The sequence below is a fragment of the Herpailurus yagouaroundi genome, unplaced genomic scaffold (genome assembly GCF_014898765.1).
Source record: "Herpailurus yagouaroundi ecotype Mexico unplaced genomic scaffold, PumYag 29, whole genome shotgun sequence".
Taxonomy (NCBI): domain Eukaryota; kingdom Metazoa; phylum Chordata; class Mammalia; order Carnivora; family Felidae; genus Herpailurus; species Herpailurus yagouaroundi.
Window position 1 is genome coordinate 25,025,929 of NW_024412377.1, and position 16,565 is coordinate 25,042,493.

The 16,565-nt window shown below is 41.1% G+C and overlaps 1 protein-coding gene across 1 annotated transcript; it reads left to right on the plus strand.

Annotated features, from left to right (window-relative positions):
- Window positions 1-331: 331 nt before the first annotated feature.
- On the plus strand, window positions 332-13,564 carry LOC121041656 (Golgi phosphoprotein 3-like). Its single transcript, XM_040492606.1, has 2 exons — window positions 332-391; window positions 13,231-13,564. Exons 1-2 carry the CDS (start codon window positions 332-334, stop codon window positions 13,558-13,560), a joined length of 390 nt encoding a protein of 129 aa, XP_040348540.1. The 3' UTR covers window positions 13,561-13,564.
- The last annotated feature ends 3,001 nt before the right edge of the window (window positions 13,565-16,565 follow it).

Below are 16,565 nucleotides of genomic sequence, written 5' to 3' on the forward strand. Positions count from 1 at the left end.
AAAAAAAAAAAAGCTCTGGGGAGCCTGGGTGGCTCAGTCAGTTAAGTGTCTGACTTCAGGTCATGATCTCACAGTTTGTGGGTTTGAGCCCTACATTGGGCTCTCTGCTGTCAGCACAGAGCCTGCTTCAGATCCTTGGTCTTCCTCTCTGTCTGCCTCTCTCCCTCCCCACCCCCCCCAAAATAAATAAACATTAATAACAACCTAATAAATAAATAAAATAAAGTAAACATTTAAAAAAAAAAAAGCATCTAGAAAGGACCTGATGCTAATACCATACTGCCCGTGAGATATTAAATACTTTCCCCTCAAGACAGTGAACAAGGACAAGATGTTCACTTGGACCACTTCCATTCAACACTATCCTGGAAGTCCCACCTATGGTGAAAAGGTAAGGAAAAGATACAAAAGTCGTATATATCACAAAGGAAGAAATAAAACCACTATTATGTTTTTTAAATCATTACTATTTTTAAAGAAGCATTTTACTTCACAAAATACTTAAGAGGAAATTTAACAAAAGATACATAAAACCTCTACAATGGAAACTATAACAGGTTATCGCCGAGACTTACACAGCAGTTTAATGACTGCTAATTTACTGAAATGCTTTGTAAGGAAATTCTGTTGGAGATGCTTTAATGTTTTCATGAAGCTTTCCTCAAGCTGGGCAGAAGCCTTACATGGGCCCTGGAGAGATGTGCAGGTCAGTCCTTCTAATAGCTGGTAACAATTTTACAACAGAAAAAGAAGTCTGCAATTATTATATTCTTCCTCATCCTACCTGCATAATATTGATGTACCCTTCCCATAGTACACTATATGTGACATTCCAGAAAAGGCTGGGGAAGCACTATTGAAAACCCATGCATTTAAAAATCAGCAACAGGGGCGCCTGGGTGGCTCAGTTGGTTAAGTGTCCGACTTCGGCTCAGGTCATGATCTCATGGTTCATGAGTTCGAGCCCTGCATCGGGCTCTGTCCTGACAGCTCGGAGCCTGGAGCCTGCTTCGGATCTGTGTCTCCCTCTCTCTCTGCCCCTCCCCTACTCACACTCTGTCTCTCAAAAATGAATAAATGTTAAAAAAAAAAATTAAAAAATAAATAAAAAATAAATAAATAAAAATAAATAAATAAAAATCAGCAACACAAGCAACAACACGTATTGGCGAGGATGTGGAGAAAGGGCAACCCTCCTGCACTGTTGGTGGGAATGAAAACTGGTGCAGCCACTCTGGAAAACAGTATAGAGATTCCTCAAAAAGTTGAAAATAGAATCACCCTAGGATCCAGCAATTGCACTGTGAGAAATAAGCCCACTGCCCCAATCAAAGGAAGGACGTGGGGACTCCAAGCACAGTAGAGCAAGGCTTTAATCAACAGTGTTGCAAAAGCAGGTGTCTGGTGGACAGGCACACTTGGGGCAGTTACAGCAGGCAATTTATCTCCTAGCATGCAAGTCCCTCCCCTGGTTCCCCATTGGCTGAGCACTACAGAGGTTACAGCCTTACCCCATGTTGCCTATGCCCATGCAAGGCAAGGAGTAGTCTGATTGGAACAAATGTACATTCCTTGAGGTGATACAGAGACTTCAGTTCTTTGGCACATGCTCACTGCAAAGCCTGTGAAAATAAGCCCAAAAACGGAGAGGGGAAGAACCAGGAAGTGAAGTGTCTAAGGGTTTGAGACTCCATTGTGGTGTGTGTGTGGTGGGGGGGGGGGGGAGCATACATATTCCCATAGGTTGTAAACCTATTGTTAACTAGACAGCACAGCTTTGATTTGGTATTTCTGAAAATGAATCATCTTCCTTACATCTCACAGCACTACTATGTATTTACCCAAAGAATACAAAACACTAATTCAAAGCACCCTGATGCTTATAGCACCACTATCTACAATAGACAAATTATGGAAACAGCCCAAGTGTCCATCGACTGATGAATGGACAAAGGTGTGGCCATAAAAAAGAATGAAATCTTGCCATCTGCAATGACATGAATGGAGATAGAGAGTATTATGCTAAGTGAAATAAATCAGTCAGAGAAAGACAAATACCATGATTTCACTCACAAGTGGAATTTAAGAAACAATAAATGAGGAAAGGGACAGAAAAAGAGAGGTAAACCAAGAAACAGACTCTTAACTATAGAGAACGAACTGATGGTTACCGGAGGCGAGGGGGGGGTGGGAGGGGAGGGGATGGGTTAAAAAGGTGATGAGGATTAAGGAATGCATTTGTGATGAGCACGTGTGATGTATGGAAGTGTTGAATCAGTATTTTGTATACCCAAAACGAATATTACACTGTTAAATAACTGGAATTTAAATAAAAACTAATAATAATAATAATAATAAAAAGAAAACATAAGTGATGTGGGAAACAAAGGCAGAAAGAAGTGTAGATAAAATTAAATTTCCTTATAACCTGCAGCCCATTGACAAACACTTAAGATAAGCAGAGTATGGCATTCTTCCAGGAACTCCTGACAATCTTAAAAGTTAATGCTTTGCTAGAGGGAAAAACAACTTTAGCTTGACAATAGCTATGCCTTCAGGATTCGGAGTCTTCTTTAGCATATGAAAGTCCTTTTGGAAACTTCCCCTTATCTCTACTTCCCCCAGCTCCTGGGTAGTTAATCAGTCACTCATAATCCTAGTGCCGCTCTTTCTGCCCACCTGCCCTGTCCCTGTGCTTTAATAAAACCACATTGTTTGCACCAAAGACATCTCAAGAGTTCTTTCTTACCTGTCAGCTCCAAACCCCAACACTTCAAACCACATCACAAGTATTTTATCTTGTTGATTTTCCTGTGAGGCTTGATTAGCATACCCTGCCTTACCTCATCTCTACTCAGAAAGCAGCCTATTAAATCCTGGTGGGTGCAGAATAGTCTCTCTTCCCCTGGCTGGAAAATGACCAGTACAAAAGTGGGGTGCTCATCTGCTACAGTAATGGAGGTAGATACATGTAAAGAAACAAAATCCACCGGTTCCCTTCTTCTCCTCTTTTAATCCCTACAAAATTTTCCAATTATGAGTTTTTGTGAACTTAATTCTGACTGGTTTGTGAACAAAGCCATTTGCCCCGTAAACAAACAAAAAAGACCCTCTACTTGTATATTTTGTATATGACCAAGCAGTATTTGGGCTTACACCTGCCTTTGCCAAGTCAAGATAATTTTATTATTTTTTTAAGTTTATTTATTTATTTTGAGAGAGAAAGAGAACAGGGGAGGGAGGGGCAGAGAGAGAGGGAGACAGTGGATCCCAAGCAGGCTCCATGCACTGTCAGCACGGAGCCTGACACAGGGCATGAACCCACAAACCCTGAGATCAAGACCTCAGCTGAAATCAAGAGTCAGACACTCAACCAACTGAGCCACCCAGGCTCCCCAAGTCAAAATAATTTTAAGATGAATTTAACAATATTTTAATGTTTAGTTTGGGTTTTTCTAGCTAAGATTAGTAAAGCATAAGTAAAAATTCACTGGAAGGATTTCTAAGTGCATGGCTGTGAGAAATAAGCCCACTGCCCCAATCAAAGGAGGCACGTGGGGACTCCGAGCACAGTAGAGCAAGGCTTTAATCAACAGTGTTGCAAAAGCAGGTGTCTGGTGGACAGGCACACTTGGGGCAGTTACAGCAGGCAATTTATCTCCTAGCATGCAAGTCTCTCCCCTGGTTCCTCATTGGCTGAGCACTACAGAGGTTACAGCCTTACCCGACGTTGCCTATGCCCATGCAAGGCAAGGAGTAGTCTGATTGGAACAAATGTACATTCCTTGAGGTGATACAGAGACTTCAGTTCTTTGGCACATGCTCATTGCAAAGCCTGTGAAAATAAGCCCAAAAACGGAGAGGGGAAGAACCAGGAAGTGAAGTGTCTAAGGGTTTGGGAATCCATTTGGGGGGTGGGTGTGGGGGGAGAGGGGCTCATACAAATTCTCAATAGGTTGTAAACCTATTGTTAACTAGACAGCACAGCTTTGATTTGGTATTTCTGAAAATGAATCATTTCACTTCTCACAGTGGCTAATTTTACAGACATTGGCAAAAGATATGTTTTTCTTGTTTACCAATTCCAAGTTACAAATAAGGACAGAAAAACAGTTTAATGTCTTTATCATTTGAAGCATAAAAAGTAGCATATCCCCCCCAAATAAAACCTAATCGATTCTGTGGTATACAGAACAATGCCCCCCTCCCAAAGATATTTTCATCCTAATCCCCAAAACCTGTGAATATGTTATGTTCCATGGCAAGGGAGAAGTAAAATTGCAGATAGAAGTTTCCTAATCAACTGATTTTGAGATGGTGAGATTATCCTGGATTATCCAGGTGGGCCCTATGTAATTACAAGGGTCCTTAAAAGTGAAAGAGGAGAGGCAGCGTCAGAGAGATTTACCATGAGAAGACTCAACTGGCCATTGTTGGTTCTGGAATGGAGCCACCAGTGAGGGAATCCAGGCAGCCTCCAGAATGTGGAAAAGGTAAAACAGAGACTTCTGTAGGGCTTTGAAGGCACACAGCCCTGCTGACACCTTGGTTTTAGCCCACTGAGATATATTACAAATTTATGACAAATTTGTGGTAATTTGTTGTTTTCCACAAATGTGTGGTGATTTGTTACAGCTGCAATAGGAAAAGAATACAGAATCTTGACTGTTAAATCATGTAATTGAGTAATTGGGACACATGGTGGCACTAGATCACCACATAAGTGCTTTCAGTTTCATAATTCTGTATTACTAGGGGCAATGCTAAATTTTCTTGTAATAAATTTAAACATTTTTTTAAGTTTATTTATTTATTTTGACAGAGAGAGGAGGCAGGCAGAGAGAGAATCCCAAGCAGGCTTTGCACTGTCAGCACAGAGCCTGACTCGGGGCTCAAGCTCACAAACTGTGAGATCATGACCTGCTCTGAAACCAAGAGTTGGGCACTTAACCAACTGAGCCACCCAGGCACCCCTCTTGTAATAATTTTTTAAAAATCACCTCCTCACATTTACATCTAAGTATCTGCAATATTCTTGGTAAATCCCTTAAATTGGCCTTGATGAATTTTTTTTTAAAGCTTACTTATTTATTTTGAGAGAGAGAGCATGCACATGAGCCGGAGAAGGGCAAAAGGAGGGAGAGAGAGAATCCCAAGCTGGCCGTGCACTGTCAATGCAGAGCCCCATGCAGGGTTTGATCTCACAAACCATTAGATCATGACCTTAGATGAAATCGAGAGCTGGATGCTTAACCAACTGAGCCACCCAGATGCCCCGATCTTGATGAATTTTTAAGTTGATTTCTGGCAATTATTATTTTTTTTTAATCTAGAAAGATGAACTATAAATATAAAAAAGCCCCTGAATATGTGTCACAAATGTTAAGACCTTTTTTTCCCCAGTGTCTTGAACACTGACAGCAGCCACAGCAGGCACCCAGTAAATAATTGTTAAATGAAAGAACATCTCATGTCCAATTTCCAAATATAAATTGTCAAGTGATTTCTCACCTGAGCCTGAATAATCTGGAACTTGAAGAAAATCCTTTTGTTCAAGAATTTCAAACTTAGTACTATTCATAGAGCACTCCTTTATTCAAATGTGCTTACAATGCATTCTCCTTCGTGCCAGGAATGAAACAGCCATTCCCAGTTCTATAGAGCCCTCCCTGCCCTCCACCCTGGCGTGTCCAGTTCTAACTCAACAGCCTCGGGCTTCTTATTCTCTTCCCAGTGTGTGCAGGTGACTTTGAGGGAATGAGTGTTCAGGGCAAAAATGGACCAGAAGTTAATCACCTTGGGAGGCAGAGATACTGGGTACTCTGTACCTTTCACTGTTTCCTTCTGTGCCCTTGGATGCTTTATGCCTGCTGCGCCCTCTGCAGAGGGCATCACCTCTCTCCCTTAGCTTGTCTGACTCTCCAAGTCAAAGCAAGAAAGTATCCTCTTTGGAGAGTTTTTCCCTTTACATTCTGTCCCCAGACACCCTGCAAATTCTGATTCCTCTCTGTTCTCATAATACTTTGTTCTTTCCCTTACACCTTGCTTTATGGCTAGTTGTGGAAAGTGGCACCAGATTGTAATTTCCCTGTAGAAAAGAGTTTATTTTACTATTTTTTTGTGTTCTCAACATTCAGCTAGTACTGGGAACAAAGTAAATGCTTCTAGAAAGAGGAAAGAAGGAAAAGAGGGAAATAGGGAGGGAGGGTAGAAGGGAGAAAGGCTGTTCCGTCATTGGGCTCAGACTACAGATGGGTAAAATAACTGTTGTCAATTTCTTAATGTTTAAATATGGGTGTGTACACATATGTTTAATCCAGAAGAAAAAGTAATCAGGATTACATTCATGATTTGGGTATAATTCCCATTTGCAAACTCTTCCTGGGGTAGTAAATATCATGAGGCCTAAAAATCAGTGCTGTCTTTACTCTTTTTATTTTTTTTTTAATTTTTTTTTTCAACGTTTATTTATTTTTGGGACAGAGAGAGACAGAGCATGAACGGGGGAGGGGCAGAGAGAGAGGGAGACACAGAATCGGAAACAGGCTCCAGGCTCTGAGCCATTAGCCCAGAGCCTGACGCGGGGCTCGAACTCACAGACCGCGAGATCGTGACCTGGCTGAAGTCGGATGCTTAACCGACTGCGCCACCCAGGCGCCCGTCTTTACTCTTTTTAAAAGATAAGGAAGGAATTTGAATGCAAATTATGATGTTTTTCTTCAAAGGGGAATGATTTACCACTCTTTAATTTGATAAAGTTCTTTATGCTTCAGATACAGACTTTTAAATATTAATAAACCTCAGAAAGTAGGAATCAAATCCTCAACCCTTCATGAATTAATTATCACAATTTTAAAACTCCAATTCTACAAAGCAAATCATAAAGTGCAAAATGGCTTTTCCAAATCAAATCTTCTTTTTGGTATTAATTCATATGATTCAATACAATTTATGCATATTAAATTGAGTATTGATGCTACAATTTGAAGTTTCCTATTTTTGATATTGAATAATTTCAAATATACATTTTTTGCTTTTTTTTAATGTTTATTTATTTTTGAGAGACAGAGGAGAGAGAGACAGAGCACAAGTGGGGGAGGGGCAGAGAGAGGGAGACACAGAATCCAAAGCAGGCTCCAGGCTCTGAGCTGTTAGCCCAGAGCCTGACGTGGGGCTCAAACCCACGAGCTGTGAGATCGTGACCTGAGCCAAAGTCGGCCGCTTAACCGACTGAGCCACCCAGGTGCCCCTACATTTTTTGCTTTTAATAAAATAACTATAATTATAATTAAATCCACTTATTTTTATCAGCATGCTACATTTGAATAGTATAAAACATCAATTATTACTAAAAGTGATTTTTATAAAAGAGCAGTCCCTTCTCTTCAACCCTCCTACCCTATCATCCACCAAGCTAACAGTTCCAATTTTTTAGCTATTTTCTCTGATTTTGCTTCTTTATTTTTTTTAATTTTTTAAAAATTTATTTATTTTGAGAGAGAGAGCATGAGCACGGGAGGGGCAGAGAGAAGGAGAGAGAGAGAATCCTAAGCAGGCCCTGAACTATTGGCATAGAGCCAAATGTGCAGCTAGAGCTCAGTGACTGTGAGATCATGACCTGAACCAAAACCAAGAGTCAGATCCTTAACTAAGTTACCCAGGCTCCCCAATAATTGCCTCATTTTAAAATATTTTCTGGGTCACCTGGGTGGCTCAGTTGGTTGGGCGTCCGACTTTAGCTCAGGTCATGATCTCATGGTCTGTGAGTTCAAGCCCCACGTCAGGCTCTGTGCTGACAGCTTGGAGCCTGGAGCCTGCTTCAGATTCTGTGTCTCTCTCTCTGCCCCTCCCCCGCTCATGCTCTGCCTCTCTCAATCTCAAAAATGAATAAATGTTAAAAAAAATTTTTTTTAATATTTTCTTCATTTTCTTTGAACAACTGATTAAACATTCCCACATCCTCAACAGCTCTATAAAATAGCTGTAAATTGCACTTTATACAAATCATGTTCAGTGATTGAAGAATTATATCCTGGCCCTCATGCCTCCCGCATCCCCTGGCTCCTGTCCCAGAGAATCCTCCTAGTGCCTCCCTCCCCCTGCTTTCCAGTCTGCAAGGTTTCACTGCGGGTGCTTCACTCCTGTTTTGTTGGGACTCCATTTGCTGTCACTCTGGGAATTCTCTTTGTCTCCGTTGGATCTTCTGTCTCCTCAATCCCATGTATCTCAATATCCCAATATCTTTTTTCTAAATTGAGCCCTTTTGGGGCTCAATTTAGTGTGTGCGTGTGTGTGTGTGTGTGTGTGTGTGTGTACGTGCAAGCATTCATCCACACTCAAGCACATCCTCAAATAGCTTCCTAGGAAAGATGTCTGGAAAGTACATTTTTTTGAGCCTCTCCACGTCTAAATTGTCTCTTTTTGGGGCACCTGGGTGGCTCAGTCAGGTAAGTGGCCAACTTTGGCTCAGGTCATGATCTCAGTGCCTGAATTCGAGCCCCGCATCAGGCTCTGTGCTGACAGCTCAGAGCCTGGAGCCTGCTTCGGATTCTGTGTCTCCCTCTCTCTGCACCTCCCCTGCTCACACTGTCCCCTTCTCTCTTTCTCTCAAAAAATAAATAAATATTTTAAATTTTTTTTTGAAGATTGTCTCTTTTCTACTGTTTCACTTGATGGAGAGTTTGACTAAATATGGAACACTTGGCTAAAAAATAACTTAAAAATAAATTTGAAGGTCTAGCTCCATTATTTTCCACCTCCCGTTTGAGATGTTTGATGCCGTTCTGATTCATAATCTTCTATTCATTATCTGTCTCACCATTATCTGCGCCCCCCATGTCCTCCTCCCCTTCCAGAAGCTTTTACTATCCACTGTTTATCTCCAGCGTTTGAAACTTCACAATAATGAGTCTTTTGTTGTTTTTTAAAATTGTTTGTTGAGGTTTTTGTTTGCTTTTGTTTTTTGTCTTTTATTCATTGGGCTGGATACCCAAAGGGCCTTTCTGAGAAGAAGCTCATGTTCTTGAGCTCTGGAAAATTTGTTTATGTTATTTTACCAATACTTTCCCCCACCATTCTTTTTAGCCCTCTCTTTCTGGAGCTCCTATCATTCAGCTGTTAGGCCTCCTGAATCAACCATCTAATTTCTTATGTTTTCTTTCTTATTGTCCAGTTATTCACCATTTTGCTCTACATTTTGGATTCCTTATATCCTCTACTTTTCTCACTTTTTCATTTCTGCCATCCAATTTTTTATTTTTCTAGTTTTTTTTTTTTTTGTTGTTGTTGTTGTTATCCTCTGAATGTCCTTTTTAAAACTATCATCTTGTATATGGATACATATCATCTCTTATTTCTCTGGGGATATCCATGACCTTTTTCATTTTTCTTCTCCCTCCATAGTTTGTTTCTCTGAGTTTCTTTTTTTAAACAAGTTTATTCAGGTATAATTCTTTTTTTTTTTTAAGTTTATTTATTTTTGAGAGAAAGAGCTGGGGAGGAGCAGAGAGAGAGAGGGAGAGAGAATCCTAAGCAGACTCCACACTATCAACACAGAGCCTGACATGGGACTTGAACTCATGAACTGTGAGATCATGACCTGAACCAAAATCAAGAGTCTGATGCTTAACCAACTGTGCCACCCAGGATATAATTCCTATGTCATTAAATTCACTCATTTTTAGTGTCTAATTCACTGACGTTTGGAGTATTCATTGAATCATTCAACCATCACTAAATCCAGTTTTATTATTTCTTCTTTTTTTTAATGCTTATTTATTTTTGACAGAGAGAGAGAGAGAGAGAGAGACAGAGCATGAATGGGGGAGGGGCAGAGAGAGGGAGACACAGAATCTGAAGCAGGCTCCAGTCTCTGAGCTGTTAGCACAGAGCCCGATGTGGGGCTCGAACTCACGGACGACGAGATCACGACCTGTTCCGAAGTCGGAGGCTTAACTGACTGAGCCACCCGGGTGCCCCATACAATCCAGTTGTAGAACATTTCTACACCCCCAAAAAATATCATGCTCCCATTTGCAATTCATCTCCATTCCCATCTCGTCCCAATCAGCCAATAATCTGCTGTGTCTACACATTTACTTTTTCTAGATACTTCATACAAATAGAATAGTGCAATAAATGTTCTTCTGTGTCTGCTTTCTTTCACCTCACATGCTGTGTGAACACCGTTCTCACTGCAGCAGGCATCAGCAGGTCGTTCCTTTTTCTGTCACTGAAGAGTATTCCATTTTAGGGCAATTATAAACATCTTTTTGTTATTTTCATATTTTATGTTGAGTTCTGTGTTTCACATTAGAGGGGTTTTACCAAATGAATGCACTCCCTGGCAGTCTGTTCATATTTAGAAAGAGAGGCCCAAAAAGTTATTTGGAAACTATGTGTGTTCATGATGGGAGGTGGTGCAGTGGGGGCTTCATTATACTTCTTTGAGGAAATTCTCTTGTCAGTGTTTTTCATTCTTTTCTGTTGGGCTGGTAGAATTTTCCAGAGAAGACTCTCCTAATGTCTTGGCTGGAAGGTATAATCCTAGCTTCCAGAGTTCCAGGAATTGAGAGGAAGGAGAAGGCTAAGATGTCACAAATTTTAGGACATAAACTTTTCTTTGATCCCCCTGTTTTCAGTAAGAGATCCCTGCCTCCTTCGACTGTGTCTGTGTGCCTGAGTCCAGAGACCCTGTGTTTTGTTCTCTTCTACTAGGCTGGCTGCACAGAATAGATGAGAGGATCTGGAGGTACTTTCTAAAAAGACTTTCAAACAATCTCTCTATTTTTAGCCCTACCATTATCTGCTCCTCCACCCATGTTTCCACAGCTGTCTGGTGCCAGTTTCTGAGCCTTGGGGATCTGCAGTGTAATGTGGGTTACCTCTCTGCTTTACCCACTGCCAGTTTAGGATTCGTTTTCTTGGATCGCTAATCCATCTACCACGTTTCCACTTACTTTGCAGTGTCTAAAATTTTACTGCTATTGTTTTCTTTACTAGTCTCATAGGTTTGTGCCTCCATAAAATTCCCTCTGCTCTCATTTTCATGGCATTTTTGTCAGGAATAGAGTACTTATTCAACAAGCCATCTTTAATGTGAATCTCAATTAATTCTTTTTTTAATGCATATTTATTTATTTTGAGAGAAAGAGAGAGCTTGTAAGAGGGGAGAGGCAGAGAGAGGGAGAGAGAGAATCCCAAGCAGGCTCTGCACTGTTAGCACAGAGCCAGACGCGAGACCTGAACCCACAAACCACGAGACCATGACCCGAGCCAAAGTCAGATGCTTAACCACCCAACTGACTGAGCTACCAAGGCACCCCTAAATTCAATTCTTTAATGAAAAGTAAAACTTTCAATTTCAAATAATTTATGTAAAAACCTTATCCTCAAAGAAGTGCAGCATAGCTCACCACTCCTTTTATTTTTTTTAATGTTTATTTATTTTTGAGAGAGAAGGAGACAGAGCACAAGCAGGAGAGGGGCAGAGAGTAAGGGAGACCCAGAATCTGAAGCAGGCTCCAGGCTCTGAGCTGTCAGCACAGAGACTGACATGGGGCTCGAACTCACGCACTGAGATCATGACCAGAGCTGAAGTCGGACACTTAACCAACTGAGCCAGCCAGGCACCTCTAGATCACTACTCCTTAAATGTGTGCTGCACAGAGTGTCTTCCTTTCAAGAGTCCAGAATGAAAAGGGGCAGGGGCTTTGGCTTTATGATGGAGAAAACTGACAGATATCTCAGCCAAGGGACCAAAGTCAACACTAACAGTGATAAGTCATGTTCATAGTGTCCATCCTTGATATTATAAGAAGAGGATGGTACTTGACTTTTGTGGTACCCCTTCCAAAAACCTTTAATTGCAGTCTAATCAAGGGGAAAACATCAGACAAATCCCAATTGAGGAACAATCTACAAAGTACCTAAGTAGTACTTCCCAAAACTGTCCAAGTCCTCAAAACAAGGAGGAACTGTCAAAGCCAGGAGGAGCCTAAGCAAACATAATAAATAAATGGAATGTGGTAACTTGGACAGGATCCAGGAACAGAAAAAGAGTATTAGGCAAAAACTTAAGGAAATCTGAATACTGTATGAACTTTAGTTAAGAGGAATGTACCAATACTAGGTCGTTAATTATGATAAATGTACCACACTAATGGGAAAACCAGTGAGGTGTGGGACAAACTGGGTGTGCGGCATATGGCAATGTTCTACTATCTTCATAACTTCTCTGTAAATCAAAAATTATTCTTTTAAAAAGTTTATTTAAAAAATTAAACCTCTCTCATTTATCCTTTGGCTATTTAATTGATACCTTCATGCCAACTGAAATGTGCCAGAATTTGGCTCATTTCTACCTCATACTAAAACTATTAGGCACCTATTCTGTGTGTTGGAATAGTTTATTAGTTCTCTTTTACAGATACTTACTGAGCAAGTACTAAGTTTCAGGAAATATACCTGGTGCTTGGGGCTACAGAGATCAATAAAATATGATTCCTGTCCCATAAGAAGTTCAGATTCGAGGAAAACAGACTAACATAAAATACTTTCTGTATTCTACTTCTCTAGAAACACACCAGCTACCATGAACACATTTTGCTATTCATAGTAAGAGTGGAAAAAAATAAGGCTGAAATTCTCTAATTTTCAAAAACTTTTGTTTAGGTGAGATGTGGAATCTCTTAGAATTGTATCACCAGTTAAGCAATATGCAAGAATGATTAAATACCTGGTGTAAAAGGGCATATTGAAAACAGAGAAACAGAGAAACAAGTAGAAACTTTCTGCCTTTTTTTTTTTTTTTTTTTTTTGAGAGAGAGAGATACTGAGTGAGTCGGGGAGGGGTAGAGAAAGAGGATCCCAAACAGGCTCCACACTGTCAGCACAGAGCCCGTTGTGGGGCTTGAACTCACAAACCAGAGATCATGACCTGAGCCGAAATCAAGAGTTGGACACTTAACTAACTGGGCCACCCAGATGCCCCCAAAACTTCCTACATTTTTTAAACTTTATTTATTTTGAGAGAGACAAAGAGAGCGTGTGCAGGGGGAAAGAGGGGTGCAAAGAGAGAGAGAGAGAGAGAGAGAGAGAGAGAGAGAGGATCTCAAGCAGACTCCAGAGCAGTCAGCTCAGAGCCCACCGTGGGGCTTGTACCCACAAAACCATGAGATCATGACCTGAGTCAAAATTAAGTGTAGACACTCAACCAACTGAGCCACCCAGGAGCCCCAGAACTTTCTACTTTTTGACGTGATGACACATCCCCTCACCAACCACAATATCAAGCAGTGCCTCATCAAGAAGGTACAGGAAGCTTTTCTTGACAAATGGGTGAATGACCCTCACCGTATGGACAAACGTTTGCTGGCCCTTATTTACCTAGCCCACGCCTCCGACGTCCTGGAGAATGCTTTCGCCCCCCTTCTGGACAAGCAGTATGATTTAGCCACCAAGAGAGTACGGCAGCTCCTCGACTTAGATCTGGAAGTGGAGTGTCTGAAGGCCAACACCAACGAGGTCCTGTGGGCGGTGGTGGCAGTGTTCACCAAGTAACTGCTCAGAATGAGGTGTTCTTCTTCCAGGTAAGCCAGTTGCTTCAATTCTATTGACTTCTGATTTTTTATAGTTTGTACTTTCCTACACTATAATTGGCTTTTGTTTTATATAATAATAGGTAGCTTTTCTGTGTGTGTGTGTGTGTGTGTGTGTGCGTGTGTGTGTGGGTGGGTGGGTGAATGCAAGAAACTGCTGGTATGAGGGACCTTTCTGTTTAAGTTTAGAGAAAAGTCTTACTGTCATTGGTATTTTGTTCTTTCTTGAGTTTCAGAGAGTTGCCCTTCTCAACAGTCACAGGTTTGGGTTTCTGTTATGTTTATTTCAAACTACCTCCAGGTCCACATGCACTTCATTAGCATCTTGTCAGTTGCAAACTCTCCACAAGTACAAATTCTTCTGTACTTCTCAAACCCTGAGGGAGAAACCACACACACACGAAGTCAGACGCTTAACCGACTGAGCCACCCACATGCCCCATGGGAAGAGGGGGTTTTTATGCCAAGTCTCAAAAATGATGTTACCAGACTCCGGTATGTGGGGGAAATAGAGAGATGTTGGTCAAAAAGTACAAACTTACAGTCATAAGATGAATGAGTTCTGGTGATCTAATGTACAGCATGGTGTTGCAAAATGACCAGCACACTAAGTCTAGTTAACATCAACCTCATCTATTTTCACTATTAAATCATAAAGGTGAATTGCTCCATTAAGCCATTTGGGATGTGATACATCCCACGTATGCTGCATGTAGTGTGGGCTTCACATGAATTGCTCTTTGCTCTGCACACCATTTAGGAGGTAGGGAAGTGCTGGGGGGGGGTTAAATGAATAGCTCAAAGACATCCAGAGTCCTATGTCTTTTTTCCTCATTTTCTCTCTGTAATTCTCAGGATATTGCCCTTTGATTCAGATACTCTCTCATGTTGCAAAAAGGACAGTAGCTCCAAGGATCCAACTCTTACACAACAATTTCCAAAGACGGGAAGAAGTGAAGAGGCTCGTGTCTTTTCCTCATGTGCCTTTTAAAGAGTTATAAAACCTTATTCAGAACCCCCAGCAGGTGCACTCTCATGTCTCATTGGCTGGATTTATATCACATGCTCACTTCTAAACCAATCATGTATTAATCAAGATTCACACCTTGTGGCTCTTCAGAAGGACTCTGTCTCTTCTGGAGTACATGGTTATTGGATGTGGGAGAGGAGGGACAGGATAGTCTGTGAGCAAGAAAGAAGGAAAATTTGTGAGCAATCAGTATCTGTCTTCCATAGTCGCTGACAATGAACATCTTTTCACGTAGTTATTAGCTACTTTCACTGGTCAATTTTTGTATTGCTATACCAATACCCTGCTGTTCAAATAGCTTTATAATAAGTCTTGATATCTGTGAAGACCAGTCCTTCCTCAAAATTGTGTTGGTGATGCTGAGCCCTTTGCTCTTCTATATGATTTATTTTTATTTTTATTTAATTTTTTTTTCAACGTTTTTTTATTTATTTTTGGGACAGAGAGAGACAGAGCATGAACGGGGGAGGGGCAGAGAGAGAGGGAGACACAGAATCGGAAACAGGCTCCAGGCTCTGAGCCATCAGCCCAGAGCCCGACGCGGGGCTCGAACTCACGGACCGTGAGATCGTGACCTGGCTGAAGTCGGATGCCCAACCGACTGCGCCACCCAGGCGCCCCTATTTAATTTATTTTTTAAATTTACATGCAAGTTAGTTAGGATATAGTGCAACAATGATTTCAGGAGTAGATTCCTTAGTACCCCTTACCCATTTAGCCCATCCCCCCTCCCACAACCCCTCCAGTAACCTTCCATTTGTTCTCCATATTTAAGAGTCTCTTACATTTTGTCCCCCTCCCTGTTTTTATATTATTTTTCCTTCCCTTCCCTTATGTTCATCTGTTGTGTATCTTAAAGTCCTCATATGAGGGAAGTCATATGATATTTGTCTTTCTCTGACTAATTTTACTTAGCATAATACCCTCCAGTTCCAACCACGTAGCTGCAAATGGCAAGATTTCATTCTTTTTTATTGCTGAGTAATACTCCATTGTGTGTGTGTGTGTGTGTGTGTGTGTGTGTGTGTATATATATATATATATATACACACCACATCTTCTTTATCCATTCATCCATTGATGGACAGTTGGGCTCTTTCCATACTTTGGCTCTTGTTGATAGTGCTGCTATAAACATGGGGGTGCCTGTGCCCCTTCAAAACAACATTACCTGTATCCCTTGGAGAAATACCTAGTGGTGCAATTGCTGGGTCGTAGGGTAGTTCTATTTTTAATTTTTCGAGGAAACTCCAGACTTTTTTCCAGAGTGGCTGAACCAGTTTCCATTCCCACTAGCAGTGCAAAAGAGATCCTCTTTCTCCACATCCTCTCCAATATGTGTTGTTGCCTGAGTTGTTAATGCTAGGCATTCTGACAGATGTGAGGTGGTATCTCATTGTGGTTTTGATTTGTATTTCCCTGATGCTGAGTGATGTGGAGCATTTTTTCATGTGTCTGTTGGCCATCTGGATGTCTTCTTTGGAGATGTGTCTATTCATGTCTTTTGCCCATTTCTTCGCTGGATTATTTGTTTTTTAGGTGGTGGGTTTGATAAGTGCTTTATAGATTTTGGATACTAACCCTTTATCTGATACGTTGTTTGCAAATATCTTCTCCCATTCCATCAGTTGCCTTTTAGTTTTGCTGATTGTTTCCTTTGCTGTGCAGAAGCTTTTTATTTTGATGAGGTCCCAATAATTCATTTTTTCTTTTGTTTCCCTTGTCTCTGGAGATGTGTTGAGTAAGAAGTTGCTGTGGCCACGGTCAGAGAGGTTTTTGCCTGCTTTCTCCTGGAGGATTTTGATGGCTTCCTGTCTTACATTGAGGTATTTCATCCATTTTGAGTTTATTTTTGTGTATGGTGTAAGAAAGTGGTTCAGGTTCATTGTTCTGCATGTCGCTGTCCAGTTTTCCTAGCACCACTTGCTGAAGAGACT